At 51.4% G+C, this 15,928-nt stretch overlaps 1 protein-coding gene across 1 annotated transcript in view; it reads left to right on the top strand.

Annotated features, from left to right (window-relative positions):
- Positions 1-214: 214 nt before the first annotated feature.
- Positions 215-15,928, top strand: part of ALDH1A3 (aldehyde dehydrogenase 1 family member A3) — a 37,704-nt gene continuing 21,990 nt past the window's right edge. The window contains exons 1-6 of the mRNA XM_041753277.1: positions 215-457; positions 5,843-5,947; positions 7,924-8,064; positions 12,179-12,308; positions 12,848-12,909; positions 15,539-15,667. Of these exons, the coding sequence (XP_041609211.1) occupies positions 359-457; positions 5,843-5,947; positions 7,924-8,064; positions 12,179-12,308; positions 12,848-12,909; positions 15,539-15,667 (666 nt within the window). The 5' untranslated portion in view covers positions 215-358. The remainder of the gene's footprint in view (positions 458-5,842; positions 5,948-7,923; positions 8,065-12,178; positions 12,309-12,847; positions 12,910-15,538; positions 15,668-15,928) is intronic.

Raw genomic sequence — 15,928 nt, 5'->3', positions numbered from 1 at the left:
TGCCCGAGCCCCGGCACTTCCGGAGCCCGGGGGCGCTCCGGGGCGCTCCTCCAGGGGCGGCCCCGGGGCGGGGGAGCGCGGCGCGGTGGCCGGGCGGGGGGTGGCCGGACTCCCGCAGGGGCGGCGGGCGGGTGGGGTGAGGCAGGCCGGCCCCCTCCCCTCCCCTCCCCTCCGCGCCCGCCCGCCCGCCCTCCCTTCCTCCGGTCCTGCAGCCAATTAGACAGCCCCCTCGGGCGGGAGGCGTGGGTCGCTCCATAAAGCGGCGCGGAGCTGTCACCCCGCGAGCAGGCTGCGCACCCTCCGGCCGGAGCCCGCGCCGCAGACTCGGGCGCCTGGGGCCGGGGAGCGCAGCGGAGCCATGGCCACCACCAACGGGGCCGTGGAGAACGGGCAGCCGGACAGGAAGCCGCCGGCCCTGCCGCGCCCCGTCCGCAGCCTGGAGGTCGAGTTCACCAAGGTGAGGCGGGCGCCCAGCCTGCCCGACGGTCGCGGCTCGGCGCTGGGCGGGGCGGGGCGGCGGGCCGGGAGTCCGCAGGCCGGGAGCCCCGCCGCCGCGCTCCCTCCGAGGTGCCGGGCTGGTGCCGGGCTGGTGCCGGGCTGGCCCCGCGCGCCGCGGACCCGAGCCTCCGCGCCCGGGTCGGGCCCTCTCGGGGCCGGCGGGGAGGCGGGACGGCGCGGGCGGGACCGCGGCCGCCGCGCACCGCAGGGCACGGGCTCCCGGGCGGCGGGGCTCCGCGCTGCCCCTCCGAGCCTGCCGGGTGGCTGCGGCCGCCGCGGCCCCGACGTGCCCTTACGGGCCCGCCTGGGAGGCGAGCGGAGCGGCGGGCCGCGGCGCCGCGGGCTCGCTGGCCTCCCCGCAGGCCCTGCGGCCGGGTTCCGGGGGCTGAACGCGGCGGGCTGCGGGAGGGCCGGAGGGTGCCCGGGGACACCGAGGGCTGGCCTGCAAGCCCGGGGCGCGCTGCGGAGCGGCGACTCGGAGACAGCCAGAACCACGTCCTCGGGAGCGCCGCGGCGCTTCGTGCCTTCCGCGCTAGGCCCCCCGTAGTGGACCCAAGGTGGTAGGAAGGTGAGCCCCGGCGAGGCTGCCCCGGGCCCGCGGCCCCGGCTCCCACACGCGGGGACTGCGTTCCCTGCCCGCGGGCGCCCAGGCCGGCCTGGGAGCCGCGGGGGGCCAGGCCCCACCGCGCCGCGCCCCTGCGGTCTCCGCTGTTTTGCGCCGGGCCGGGCCGGGGAGGCCGGAGCGTCGGCAGAGCGGTGAGATCACCTGCCCGGGGCAGAAGGAAGCCGGCGAGGCCTGGAGCCCGGGCTGCGGAGGGCAGGGCGGCCGGGAGGGAGCGCGTGCCGCGGGAGGACACCGCGAAGCTGCTCGGAGGCTGGAGGCTGGAGGCTGGAGGCTGGAGGCTGGAGGCTGGAGGCTGGAGGCTGTGCCCTGGGGCCGGAGCCTCGGCTGGCTTCTCCTTCCCCAACTTAACCTCCTTTTCATTTTTCTTTTAATTTGCATCTTATCCCTAGCTCCCAACTCCAGCTGCCTGCGCAGCGCTGAGAAAATTTCCCCATCAATTTTACTTTCAAAAGTAGCAATTATGTCCCTCAAATAGTTTTAATCAAGCGGAGAAAGTTGCAGGCCACTATGTGTGGCCTTCAGATTTTGGTCTCTTGGCACTTCATGTCGGCTCTGCCTCTGATCACATGACATTTTAAATTAACTGTTTTCAGAGGGCTCCGTAATCAACAAAGACACTTCTTGCCATGAACGCTGGAGATTATTTTTAATGTAGTTTCCCTAGTGGTATCAGCTTCAGAGCGAAAATTCCATCACCAGTTCGGGGGACAGTAAGAATAGTACCTACATCTTTTCAGATGCTGACCTGGTGGTGGTGGTGGTGGTGGTGTGGTTTTGTTTTATTTTTGTTTTATGAGGTTGTTTTATTTTTTTAATTGATGTAGAAGCCAGAAATTGCCCATGTTAGTGTCCTTTGCCTTTTTACCTTTTTGAGGCCTCTCAGAGCAATGCAGCCACCTATGGAAGTTTCCTTCTTGCTCTGCAAGTGGATATAGAGGAGGATCTTAGCAGATTTGCAGAGCGACCAGTGTCTCTTGTCTTGCTGCGTGCCCCCTCTTCCTAGTGGAACAGACTGGGGAGAGGCAATGAGATAGAGATCCTTAGGGGCTCTCAGGCCATGACAGCTGCTATGGCCTGACACCAGGCCACTGTACCTGCTTCCCTGTGGCTCTGTCCTTGCTCCTGGCCTGCAGGCCGACCACCACTGAGGCCTACCCCTAACAGCAGCAGGGCACAGGCAGCCTGTGTGGTGGTGGCTGATGGACAACAACCCCAGCAAGCAACGCTTAGGGAGCCTCTGGCTGGAGAGACAGCAGACGGGGCCTGGGAAAGAAGCAGGAAACCCAGAACTGCAGAACCCAGGCCCTGGAGCAGGCAGTGGGGAGGGGTGGAGTGTGTGAGCCGGTAAAGGCCTGTTAGTTTTCAGATGGGACTCACGGAGCTTCTTGCTAATGGAGGACATGCCAGAAATGGTGGATCCGAGCCCCAGTTTTGGGGGGAACCATTTCCTAGGATAAGTCCAGTTTCCAGAAGGATGGCCTTGTCACAGCTTCTTCATTTGTTCTCACGTTTTTTAAAAAAAGATTTTATTAATTTATTAAAGAGAAAGCGCACGCCCGCGCCGCGGGAAAACAAGCATGAGCAGGGGGAGGGGCAGAAGGAGAGGGAGAAGCAGACTCCCTGTTAAGCAGGGACCCCAGATTCTCAGGGCTCCATCCCAGGACCCCGAGATTTTGACTTGAGCCAAAGGCAGACACTTCACTGACTGAGCCACCCAGACACCCCTGATCTCACATTTTAACACTGGCTCTGCTTTGTGACACTAGTGGGGGGAGGGTCGCCTTCAGCATTCCTCTCCCCCAGCCCCCCCACCCCCAGATCTCAGAGGATAGCAGCCTCTTTCACTTTAGGGCGATCCTTTCCTTTCCTTTGAAAGTTTCTTCCACTGACAGAGATTCTCTTTAGGAGTTTCTGGTTCACTCAAACACCCTCTTTCTGATCCCTTTTTATAAGAAATACAATTCCCTCCAATCTCCCGTTCTGAAAACATACTCTCTTGAGTTTAGCTGAAGTCCGGTGGAAGTTATGGTCACTGACATCAGCAGCCCTTGCTTGAGTGGCCACCACCTTCACCTCCACCCCGGGGCACCGGGCTCCTCTGAGCAGTTGTGGTTTTCCGGCTCAGCCCGGACAACATGCCATTCCACTCCTACAGTAAAATATGAATTCCATAACCTAATTTTTATACCTCTGTAAGGTTTATCTGATACCAATTCACAAGTCGAGGAGAACATTTTTTTTTTCTAGGCACATTTTTCTGGTTTGGGGCTCAATGCAATACAGGCAGCATGATTGGTAGGCCACACTTACTGACCCTTTCTTTATTTGTGTTTTTGTTTTGCTTTAGTGGGGAGGAAATCAACAATAGAAACCACTTATAAGATTACTTACTAGCGTCGTATACAGAAAAAAATTTTTTGCTAAATTGGCAACATCATGATGGGAAAATATGGTTAGGGTTGAGGAGTCTGACTGGTTTGTTTTGTTTTGTTTTTTAATGTCTCTGGTAAGAAGGGACTACAGATTAATGTCATGACTGACCAAGTAATTTTTTTTCTTTGAGGAATGAACATGCTTGGAGATGAAGTATTATAGACATCTGATCGTTGCAATCTGTTTCCATCCTCCTTATTTATATTCTCTTCTACCATCTCCTCACTTTCCCTCCCCCTTGGAATTGATACCAGGAAGGATCTAGAATCAGCAGTTTTCACTGATGGTCTGTATTTTCTAACCCACGAAATTTCATCTTCCGACAAAGAGGCCTCTCTCTCTGGCTGCACTTCCCTCCCCGCGCTAACTGAACCTCTCTTCTCCACTTATTAATTTCTCGCTGTTACCGAGTGATTACTTGCTGGATGGCAAGAGTGAACTCCTGGATTTGGTTTCAGCTGGAAGAATAAACCTGTAATTGTAGCCTGGCTTGTTCCACGTGCTTCCCTGGGGGCCTGGCCTCATGGTGAAGGCACTGAGCTTCCAGAAGTCGGATGGGCACATCCTATAGGCAAGGGATGCTCTCAGCTCTGGATCCCACACGGGGGACAAGGTGCCTCTGCCCACCTGCCCGGCAAGAGCTGGCCTTCCGTGCTTTGTTCCCACTCTCCCGGGAAGAGTGATCAAAACGGTCTCCCCTAGACTGAGTTTCTTTCCCAGTGAGTCTTGGAGTTTTTACAGGAGAGCCCAGGACGGAGACAGTAACCAAGCCGCACACTGGATGAGATGTCTCCCCTCTCATCTATCATCACTGGGGAGTCAAGTGTTCCAAATGAATAAAACTCACAGTAACTGAAATTAGCCCTTGGGGTGACACGGTTCTTTTAAATGACTCAAAGACAAGCAAAGAGATGCATATAGATACAGAAACGGAATTCGATGAGCTAGTTCTGTACTTAGAAATTATTGATGGCATTTCGTTTGATGGAAAGGCTTCTAAAGCATCTTTCCCGTGTCTGTGACTGGGGTCTCTGTGGGCTGTGAGCTGTGATGACAACGCTGTCGCTGTCCCAAGGCGGTATGGCAGCAGATTGTCTGTCCCCTCTGGGTAGCTGGGCCCTGCACACTGTCAAAATGCGTTTTGTACATTATCTGTCACCTCTGTTCCTGGTTCTTCTCCAAAGGCCCTCTCCTTGAATATGGTGCCTTTCAAAGGCAGTTAGCAGACTAAACTAAGAGTAAACAGCACACACCTTTCAGCATGGGAACTTTGTGAATTCTTTTTCATTCACTCGTGATGTCTTCTTATTTTTAACGTCCTTATTCTCAACTGTGTTCTAGATAATTGAGGCTCTGAATGAAGTGATTTTTGTGGGTGAAGTCTTTGGTTTTAGATATAAATGGTTATTTGCTGCATCTGTTCATACAACCAGAACATTTCCCAGCCCAGATAGTTATCTTTGTAGTCCAACACTGGCTTTTAGTAAGGCCACCATAAAAATAGGCATTTTAAAGAGAATGGGGGAGGTGTACCAATGTATACCGGTGAAGATTAAGGAGTATATATAGTAAGATTCTTATAGAAAGCCAGTTCCTCGGCAACCTGGCTGAGGATTTTGGCAGGGAGGAGGCAGAAGGAGTGCTCACTGCTGACCTACCCTTCAGGGGCAGGTGATCCCTTGGCACTTTATATGTATGAACCTATTTAATATTCCCCCAAACTCGATGAGGGTGTAGGATTTAACTTATACCCTTTAACTATTTAACTCAGCTCTTCCTCCATGAATCCATGTTAATGCTTTAAATGGCTCATTCAGTTAAGTGTCTGCCTTTGGCTCAGGTCATGACGCCGGGGTCCTGGGATGGAGCCCCTCATTGGGCTCCCTGCTCAGCGGGGAGCCTGCTTCTCCCTCTCCCTCTGCCCCTCCTCCCTGCCTGTGTGTGCATGTGTGCTCTCTCTCTCTCTCTCTGTCAAATGAATAAATAGAACCTTTTAAAAAATAAATAAAAAGAGAGAGACAAAAAAATTGTCTAAATGATTTTAGTTTCATTATGACAAGTAATTCTCTGAAAATGTATTAGAAGTCAGGAGACTTGGATTCTAATTCTGAGTGTGCTCCTGGTTGGGCATGTGACTCCATTTCCCCTCCAGGTCCCGTCTATAAAAGGGCAGGTGGGTAGGAGGCAGAGGAGGGAGGACAAGACGTTACCTAAGGTCCTCAGCATGTTGGAATGATACGATTTTGATTTAAGCCCTAATGCATTACAACTTCCTTTCCTGGTTAGATATTCATCAACAATGAATGGCACGAATCCAAGAGTGGAAAAAAGTTTGCCACATATAATCCTTCAACTCTAGAAAAAATATGTGAAGTAGAAGAAGGAGATAAGGTGAGTGCTTCCCCCACTGCCACCCCCACCCCCAGAGTAATTAAATTACAGATAACTAAAGGATAAGGAGATGGTTTGGCTTAGCTGTAAGACAGACCTGGCCCATACTTGGGGTAGGACCTAAGTGAGCTCCTTCTCAGACACATGGCCCAGAATGGGATCAATTAGGGACGATCCATTGCAGAGTCACTCTCCTTTGATAGATGTTCCCCCATCTATAAGGATGACCTCACTATCCTCATCACATGGCTAAAGGAAAGGTTTTTATCAATGATTTGAACCTGGAGGCATGAAACCATCTTTCCAGAAAGCATTTCCGGCTGGTATGTTTCACCAAGTGCAGCATTCTAGCAGGAGACACACACATACACACACACACACACACACACACACAAACCCTTAAAGGGAAAACGACTTGCTAAACAAGTCATGCGGGGGTAATAACATCATGCAATCACCAGATTTCTCTGAAATGATCACAGAAAGCTACAGTCTTTGTAATGATGTATGTACTTATATATATAAGGGACTTCTGGGATGTATCCTTGATACATTTCAAAGCCGGAAAGTATCTTTTAAATATATGTGCCATTAGAGGAAAGGTTGAAGGTAAAGATTTTCTAAGGAGGGAAGAGAAGTCTAAACCTCTCCTCAACCACTAATCATCCGATGTTCTTCTAAGTGTATGGGTAACATTGAATATGGGCAAGGTGAAAGATACCTGTAAAATAGGCTTGAATTTGATCCCACCAGTGAGAGTTCTGTAACAGGCAGCTCCCCCCACACAGTGGTTCTACCTGTACAGACTCTCATATGCACAGTACCTCAAGCTAAGCTCTGTTTACAAAGATAGTAGCATCAAGGAGCTCATCTCTATATGACATGAGGACGTGGGGCAGCTAGGGCGTGGGGGGCATGATGTGGAGCAGGATTCCTAGTGGGTGATCCCCAAGTGCAGTACCCAGTTATCAAGGAAGAGAATGAGATCCCTGCTCCAGGCTCTGGTTTTCTCTTGGTCTGGGGGACTGCTCTGAGAACCCAGAAACAGAGGCTCTCCCGTCCACTGCAGTTGGAGAGGCCCCGGCCTCCAACCCAGAGCCTCGGACAAGGAGACACAGGATCTTGGTGGAGTATCACTCTTAACTGCATCGGCAGCCCTTGCCTGCTATATACACTTCCCTAGGGAAATGAGGCTCAGCGAGGCCTGGGACATGAGCCACTGCTCATCAGCAACCAAGCCTTAACTCATTTTCCTGAAATAAGAATGAGTGACATTAAACAGCTCTAAACAGCTCTCACTTCTTTCCTTTTAAGAAGAAGGTTCCATTGTGGTTCTCCTATGGGTGCACAGAAAATCCAGTTCCTGCCCATGGAATGGTGCAATACTTCTGCCCCGCCGGGTAGGGGCGGGGTGAGGGGGGGTAGGGTGGAGGTGAGGCTGAAGAAGAGAAAAGTTCCAGATCCTCCCTGTCTGTGGACTTTTCCGATGTGGTCAGTTCTGAGATCCCGAGAAGCATTCATGCCCTGTTCTCACTTGTGGACCGCAGTCCTCAGCTTGAATAAAATGCCAAGACAGACATTTCCCACCTAACTGATGAACTGTAGGTGTGTGTGTGTCCAAACTGAGCCAGCAAGTGGAAAATCTTTTCCCATTTGGGTCACCAAGAAAAAATAATTAAGGTCGGTTGTCTTACAAGCTATTTTAACACGCTTTTATAATCAGAAGGGAAGTTCATACTTGGCCGATGTAGAAATCTTGAAAAATATACATGATGTAAAGATGCAAAAAGTCACCTGGAAGCCCCGACCAGGTCCAGTGATCTCAAACTGAGCTGCCACCTTGACCACCACCACCCCTCCTCCTCTGCAGCGTGATGGAGGCAGGTGTCTACTAGCCTCTGAAACTGACTGCTGAGTTCCCAAAACGCAGTTCCTACAAGAGGTGACACACTCTTTTCTGGTTTTTGGCCACTCAGCTTGATGTGGATAAGGCGGTGGAGGCTGCACATGCCGCCTTCCAGAGGGGCTCACCCTGGCGCCGCCTGGATGCCCTGGGCCGTGGCTGGCTGTTACATCAGTTGGCTGACCTTGTGGAGAGGGACCGCGCCATCCTGGCTGTGAGTATATGTACACAGGCGGCAGGGCAGGTGTGGGGCCACCTGGCCCCCTATGGGGCTTGGGGGAGATCCAGGGTGCTGATTTTGTATGGAGGTAGATGTGTTGGGTCCTTTGAGGTCTAGCTCTCTGGCAGGAGGCACATGTCCACACCTTCTAGCTCCAAACCCTTTCTGTTTTGAAGTCAGACTTTTGCCTCCCCCCCCCCCCTTTGTTCTTGACCAAGAAGTTGCCTGGAGGAAGTTCAGCTGCGTTGGTGGCTCCCAGACTCAGGAGGATCATGGCCCACCGGATGATTGAGGCCATATCCTGGTCCTACCTGTACATTTATGAAATTAACTTTTTTTAAAAGATTTTTTATTTATTTATTCATGAGAGACAGAGACAGTGAGAGAAGCAGAGACATAGGAAGAGGAAGAAACAGGCTCCATGCAGGGAGCCCCATGTGGGACTCGATCCTGGGACTCCAGGATCATGCCCTGAGCCAAAGGGAGATGCTCAAGTGCTGAGCCACCCAGGCGTCCCAATTAACCTTTTTTTTTCCTACTTGAAATCTCTTTAATTATTAAGTCTAACTTCATCCTAGGTGACAGGATCCATGAAATTACAGGTTTAATGTGCTGGCATATATATTTTTTTCAAATACTTATTAAAATAGATGCCACCACTTAATATAGAAAATATTTCCCATTGAACTTAAAAATGACCCCATTTCACCCCTGAATTGGGCAGTGGTGAGCATGTGTGGAGTGATGGTGAGGGCAGGGTAGCCTGGTCATGGGGAATCTTAGGGTGTGAAAGACCTCAACTCCAATCCCAGCTCAGGACCCTGAGATCGTGACCTGCACCAAAGGCTGACACTTAACCAGCTGAGCCAGCCAGGCACCCCAGTTCCCTCTTCTCTTGATTTGATGTCTGGAACGAGTAGTAGAATAGCTACCTACGTGGAGACCACATAGTCCAGGACACTGAAATTGTTTTTGCCTGTGGATATGTGATTTGGGGCTGGAGAGTGGGGGAACTGTGTATCTGGGGTGCTGCTCTTAGGTGCATTGCCCCGAGGGTGCGTCTGCACAGACAGCTGAGCTCCCCTGCCTTCTCGCCCAGTCAGCCAGTCCAGCATGTTTGCCCCCAGTCCGGACGAGGGCGGCTCCCTCTCAGGGTCAGCGTTTCTGTCCGTGGAGCCTCTGGCTTCTTCCTGCAATGAGAGCCAGCCTCAGCTCTCTCAAGCTGCCAGACTGGCTTTTTCAAAAACATTTCTGTTTTCACCCAGCATGAGCTCATCGGTCTGCAATGTCCGTGGGGGCTAATAGCAGGCGGGAGAGGATGTGCCCTGGGCACCCCTCCCCACCCTGTCCCCAAGCGTCAGTATCATCTTAGGGAGCAGGGGCTGGGGAGCCACCTTCGCCTTCAGCCCGCCCCATGGTCCTGCGATAGACAGAGCAAGTTGCCTCTGTCATTGGGACCTTGCTGCCCACGAGAAACGAGATCCAGCTCTTTGCCACATCATGAAAGGAACAAGAGAATGACTGGCAAATACAGTTCTTTGAACCAGGACCACATCACCCTCCACCTCCATAGGGTTTTCCTGCATTGTCATGCAGCGAAGTGTTTCTTTCCATCACATTCTCTGGACGCCTCAGTGGTTTTGACAGAGCTATGTATTCAGTTCTGTATTCAATGTTTAGAAACAGATGTGGGGGACCTGGCAGCCCCACGTTGCTCCCCTTCTGGAGGCACCTGGGGCTCAGGCTCTGGCTCTTCAGGTGCTCTTTCTGGAAGCCTCCAAATAGGGGCCCTCCCTGTTTACTCTATTTTCAACCCAAGCCCTGTTTCTGGGCCTCCTCATTCTAAGCCTTGGCACACGAACGGAGTCTCAGGGCAGGTTCGTGGGGCCCTTTTCTTCACTCTTTTCTATCTGCAAGTTACAGGGTGTCAATTTTTCAGAAGGCATGTTTTTCTCTTAAAATGTCAAAGGGAGTAAACTCGAGACCAGCTGTGGTTTACTCATGGTCCAGCCGCAATAACTGTTTCAAAGTCCCAAGCGGTAGCTGACACTTACACTTGATTTCCCTGGTCCAGTCCTGTCCACTCATCTGTGAATCTTTTTTTTATGCTTAAAAAGAATTTCCTGTCTACACTCATTATGATCCCAGTTTTGCTTGGACAGCTTCCATAGAACCAACCTGGCAAATTCATGTTGTCACTCTGGGAAGCAAACTTGCCCAAATTAATAACAAAAGAGAGCCAATGTTTGCTGAATACTCACCGTGGACCAGGCTTGTTGTTAGACACTTGGCCTGCACGTTGATGATCCCAATGCAGAGATGAGGACACCGAGGCCCAGAGAGTTTCAGGAACCTGTCTAAGGTTATCCAGCCAGAGAAAGTAAGCCAGGGCTAGAGGCAGGAATGCCCTGCAGGCTATGCCATGGTCCCCTGCCTTTCTCTTCCTTGTCCTATCCCAGAAAAGGGCTAAGAATAAACTCCTGGTCCCACTGACAGATCCGCAGGTACTGTCAGGATTAGCCTGGTCCTGGGCCTTTTGGCATGATTTGCAACGGTTGGGTTTCCCATGGGAAAACAAGTTTCAACTTGGAATTTAACTTAATAGGAGCCAGAGATACAGTGACTGGATGTTACCGTGGCCTGAGCAGCATCTGCTGGGGGTGCAGGAATACATAACAGACTCAGACCAGCCCTGTAACCTTCAGCAACTCACAGTCCTGTCTCCTTGGTGTCCCCAAGTAAGGATCGCCAAAAAGGAAGATGATCATAATCATCACAGCTTTTACTGTCATCATGAAACAGTTAGCATGGCACTTCCTGTGGGCAGGCCCTGTCTTAGCCCTCACCCCAGCCCTCATGAAGCAAGTACCCCTATTATTACTATTATTATTATTATTATTATTATTATTATTATTATTATTAAACAGATGAGGAAACTGAGTCAGGGAGGGATTTGAGGGCTTGCTGCCCAGTGAGGGGAGCAGTTGCTCCTGTTTAGGAATGCTTGGCTCCTCCCTGAAGCAAAGTTCTGATAGTCTCCTGGAGCACCCTATGTAGCCATTCTGCAGTCTTCCTAGATGCAAATGTCCTGGAGCAGCAGCCTAAGGAGTGGTCACTGTGCTGGCTAGAAGTTAGACGCCCCAAATTCATTGTTCCACTTGGTGACCTTAGGTATCCTCAGCCTTGGTGTGGACACCTTGAAGTGACAACAGAGGTGTCAAAGCCAGAGATGAGGCATATGCAGGTGCACGTGGAGGGGCCTTTCTTCCCCAGTGAATCACCAGCTCACTGCATGGACTCTAAAATGAGAATCTAGCCCCAGGCTATGTGTCAGGGTGGCCACTTCCTGCAGAGATGGATGACAGGCGGTTTTAGCGCCGAGCTCAACTGGGGCCGCTTGTCTGAAGGACAAAGGAGTCCTCTTAAACCCGGGCTGGAAATAGAAAAGAATCCTGCCATTGAGCGGCTGCACACTCGCCCTGGGTAATCACCTCCCTCACCACAAGGACGAGCCTACTCCTTCCAACGGTGCATCCGGCTTCGGCAGCCCAGTTGGGGAGGACTGTGCCTTTGTGCTGGTGGCACTACCCTTTGGGGGCTCTGTCACTCTTTCTATAGCCACACTGGTCAGCCTAGCCAGGAAGGAAGAACCTGCATCCCCACCCCTTATTGCTAGAGGAAGAGAACGCTCTCTCCCGCCTCCCCAAAGGCAGCCAAACTCACGAGAGCCCCCTGGGAGTGCACAAACCCCTGTGGCCAGGCCACACAGTTGAGACAGCTGTGCTCCAGACAGAAGACCAAATACAAAGACCGTGTCTTCTTTCCCAGCGAGGCTCCAAATCGGACTTTTACTGCTGTTCTTCATGGGGACACATGCCCATGCCTTAGCCAATCCCCTAGACTGGGGTGTTTTGAAAGAAAAGTCATCCTTGACAATCTGAGACAGGTCTTAAAGGAAATGGAGTGTCTTGCTTTCTGAAGGGACACGGGGAACATTGCGCGCGCAGTGTCATAGGACTGTGCTCTCTTCTCCTGCACCGATAGCCTTAACCACCTGATGGCTAAAAAGGAAACTGTATCTGAAATAGATGTTGTCTTTGTATTGCAGACCCTGGAAACGATGGACACGGGGAAGCCGTTCCTTCATGCCTTTTTCATCGATCTGGAGGGCTGTATTAAAACCCTCAGATACTTTGCAGGGTGGGCTGACAAAATACAGGGCAGGACCATCCCCACAGGTGAACGAACACAGGACTCCTAGCCTCATGGGAGGGGGAGAGGGGAGGAGCGTTGGTTTTGGGGGGCTTTGTCTTCTCTTTGCTCCAGCTAGCCTTTTCAGAGCACCCCTGGTTTTTCCCTCCCAAGGCACCCTGTCCTATTGTAAAAGAAGTGGCACTGTGGCAATTTATTCTCCTAAGGAATTTTACTTTTCTAAAACTTTTTTAAAGATTGTATTTATTTATTTGAGAAAGAGAGAGAGTGAGCACAAGCAGCAGGGAGAGGGAGAAGCAGGCTCCTGCTGAGCCAGGAGCCCAACACTCAATCCCAGAACTCCAAGATCATGACCTGAGCCAAAGGCAGATGCTCAATCCACTGAGCAATCCAGATGCCCCAGGAATTTTACTTTGAAAATTGAGTTAAAGATCATTTCTTTGTGGACTAGACAAGACTTTGAGCTGACACCTTTGTGGGCTTCTGGGTTTCTTTCTCATCTTTTTGCTACGTAAAATCCTTATAGGTGAATCCCAGTGTATTCTCCATATTACCTCTCTTCCAGATGACAATGTTGTGTGCTTCACCAGGCATGAACCCATAGGTGTATGTGGGGCCATCACTCCTGTAAGTATGGTGACTTTTCTAGATAGATCCATGTAGATCCTGCCCCACTCCCCTGTAGTCTTTAGAACCAGTTTCTGGTGTGTTTTGATCACAGCACAGTTAACCGAACATTTGCGCTGTGGCCTGGGGCTGGATACTTGAGAGATACCAGGATGGGTTCCATCCTATTCCTGCTCTCAAGGGGCTGACTCCTGATGTACAGCAGAAGGCACTGTGAATTGCAACCAGAGGGCTCAGGAATGACCAGTTTCTCTAGGGCAGCCGTCTCTTAAGTGGGCCTTGAGAAAGAGTTGTTCAATAGGAAAACAGGTTATCTAAGCAGTAGGAATGGTCTATGTGAAGGTTTCCAGGTGCCTGAGCTACTTGGAGGGCAACAGCAGGATAGCTGGTGAGGCCACACTTAGATGAGGACAAGATGAGGAAGAGGAGGAGCACACATCAGGGGAAACCAGCCCGGCACCTGATGGGCTGTGGCTGCCAAGGGCCTGGGACTTTATTCACTGGGCAGTGGAGAGCCTGGCAGGTTCCAGGGAATGTGGTGATGCTGCCCATCTATCAAAGGAAGTCCCAGGCCACTGCAGTACCTGGGCAGGAGGCTGGGCAGACATGTGGCACCTTGGAAGGAAGCTACATCCCTTCTACCAACAGTTGAGAGCCTGCTGTGTGCCCAGCATGGCCCCAGGGTACCAGATCCTGCAACCATGGAGGGAAAGGGCCTGGCCTTTTGCTCCTGAGGAACTTGCAGGGCAGTTAAAAGGCTGAGGAAGGAATCTCCATCAAGAAAAATGAGAGGACAGGAACTCTTTGAGGAGCTCCTGCTGCAAGCAGAAACATGGATTTGAAAGCTCGTAAGGCAATTTGATTTGGTAGAGTTTAGTGTCTAATCAAAGGCTGGAGGTGAGGCCTGGCTGGAATTGAGTGGATGGTGTTGCTGGTTGATTTGAGGAAGACTAGAGGAGAAGTAGGTTGAGGTGGCGGGATATGAAAGCTGAAGGTCATTCTGGGCAGGTGTGGTAGAGAGGCCAGTGGAAGAGCCAAGCAAAGAGTTCCATTAGGCATCTGCATCTTTGGGGCTGGAGCTCAAGAGAGAGGTGAGGGCTGGAGCTACCCCATAGGCAGTGGTCACGACGGAGGTGTTTCTGCCCAACAAGTTGGGAGGGGGGTTATCCAGAGAGAGGTACAGAATGGGAGAAGAAGAGGGCCTGGGGCCAAATCCCATGGACTATCAGGGGATCCCACTGAGAAGTCTGAGCATTTAGGGTCAGGAGCATCCCAGGAATGGAATACAGTTCCAGAAAAAGACTATGGTCAACAGGGGCCTTTCCTTTATAGGAATAAAAAAGACAGAAATACAACTGTCAGATTTGCTCACCAGCATTGGTGTCAGGATATTAGGTGCAGTGGAAGTCCCACTGCTGGGACTTACATAAGAGGATCTGGGCATGTGGGCACAGCTCTTCCAAGAAGCTTCAAAGGGAAAGAAGGATGCTGCTGGAAGTGACAGAAGCCAAGGGAAGGTATGGATTTGCTTGTTGGATAGGAGAGATGATGATATTTGTGTGCTAAGGGGGTGGGGAATCCAGGAAGAAGAGGCGACCCCGATCATTAGTCGGGGGAACCCAAAACAATACCTGCCATCATTTAGCTGAGCATATTGGCCCTTGGGAACTGGAATCTTATGTTTATTGTCTAGAGGTAGGAATTCCAGACAGAGCTGGGGGAGGAATTGTAATGGCAATATCATGAGGTGGTCACCCTCGGCCAGCCCTGTGGGTGTAGCTTTGCAGAGAGCTCTTATGTTTGGCATCCTTGGAACATAAGGAGCCAAAGGAACTCCTTTGGAGTGAGAGTGGTTGAGGGACAGCTAGAATCAAGCTACCTGCTGTCTTAGAGATGCTTGTCTTCATTTTGCCTCATCAAAGATACTACTCGGAGTACTCGGCAGTGTAGCAGAGGACACAGGCTATGAATCCTGGCCTTTACCTGCTAGTTTGTGATCTTGGGCAAGTCACTTTCGCCTCATCTGGAAATGGAGGTGATAATATGACTGTATCATATGGATGGGTAGGGATCAAACGAGTTAAGTGTTTGTGAGTGGCTAGAACAGGACCTGGAACAGAGTTATTGTTCAGTGGCTGTTAGGCTTCTTGTCACAATGACTTTGGTATCCTTGCCTCTGTAGTTGAAAGATGACAGGAAAAGCATTTCTCAAACTGAATTTCAACAAATAGCAATTCAGTGGGGGTTTCGTATGTTATTCTGGAAGAAGAGAAAGGTCCTGTGACATCTGAGTTTAGGAGGGGCGGGCCTCACTCCTGCAGTATTTTTCAGATCCTTTAACTCATTGATGGCATCATAAACCTCCAAGAGGAGATGTAGGGCACATACAGCAGAAACCTCTTTGCAAAGACTACTTATTAACATCTCCTAGAACACAGTCTAGGAAGTACGGGTAGGAATGCAGTTCTGATCTTTACACACCCCTATATTACCTCTTATGCCCCAGATCTAGACCATGCAAACAGATATCCTGCATGGAGACACTGCTGGGCCTCCAGGACAAGGTGCAGGGTGGATCCAGGCACCCCACCCCCGCACCCCCCGCAAGTTCCTCTGTGTTTCATTGTAGTGGAACTTCCCTCTGCTGATGCTGGTGTGGAAGCTGGCGCCTGCTCTCTGCTGTGGGAATACCATAGTTGTGAAGCCAGCGGAGCAGACTCCCCTCACTGCCCTTTATCTGGGCTCTCTGATCAAAGAGGTAAGGCACCTGAAAAAGAAAGAAAATATTATGCATTGTTGATAATATTCCCATTCCTCGGAACCAGGCCACTGTCACAAGATAACGCTGCCCCGTGGAGCTGAGCTGTGCGTGACAGTGCCAGCCTGCTCACAGCCGAGTGGGAAGGGAATGGCTCCTGTGTTGCACTTGGCAACTGTACACTCTTTCTCCTGCCTGTGGTCACTGAGCTAGAAGAAACTCATTCCTCCCACTGATCCTAATGAGAATACTTAACTCTTA

Source organism: Vulpes lagopus, chromosome 4 (assembly GCF_018345385.1).
Source record: "Vulpes lagopus strain Blue_001 chromosome 4, ASM1834538v1, whole genome shotgun sequence".
Classification (NCBI taxonomy): Eukaryota; Metazoa; Chordata; class Mammalia; order Carnivora; family Canidae; genus Vulpes; species Vulpes lagopus.
The sequence above is the reverse complement of the archived record's forward strand: the minus strand, read 5'-3'. Positions and strand labels throughout refer to the sequence as shown.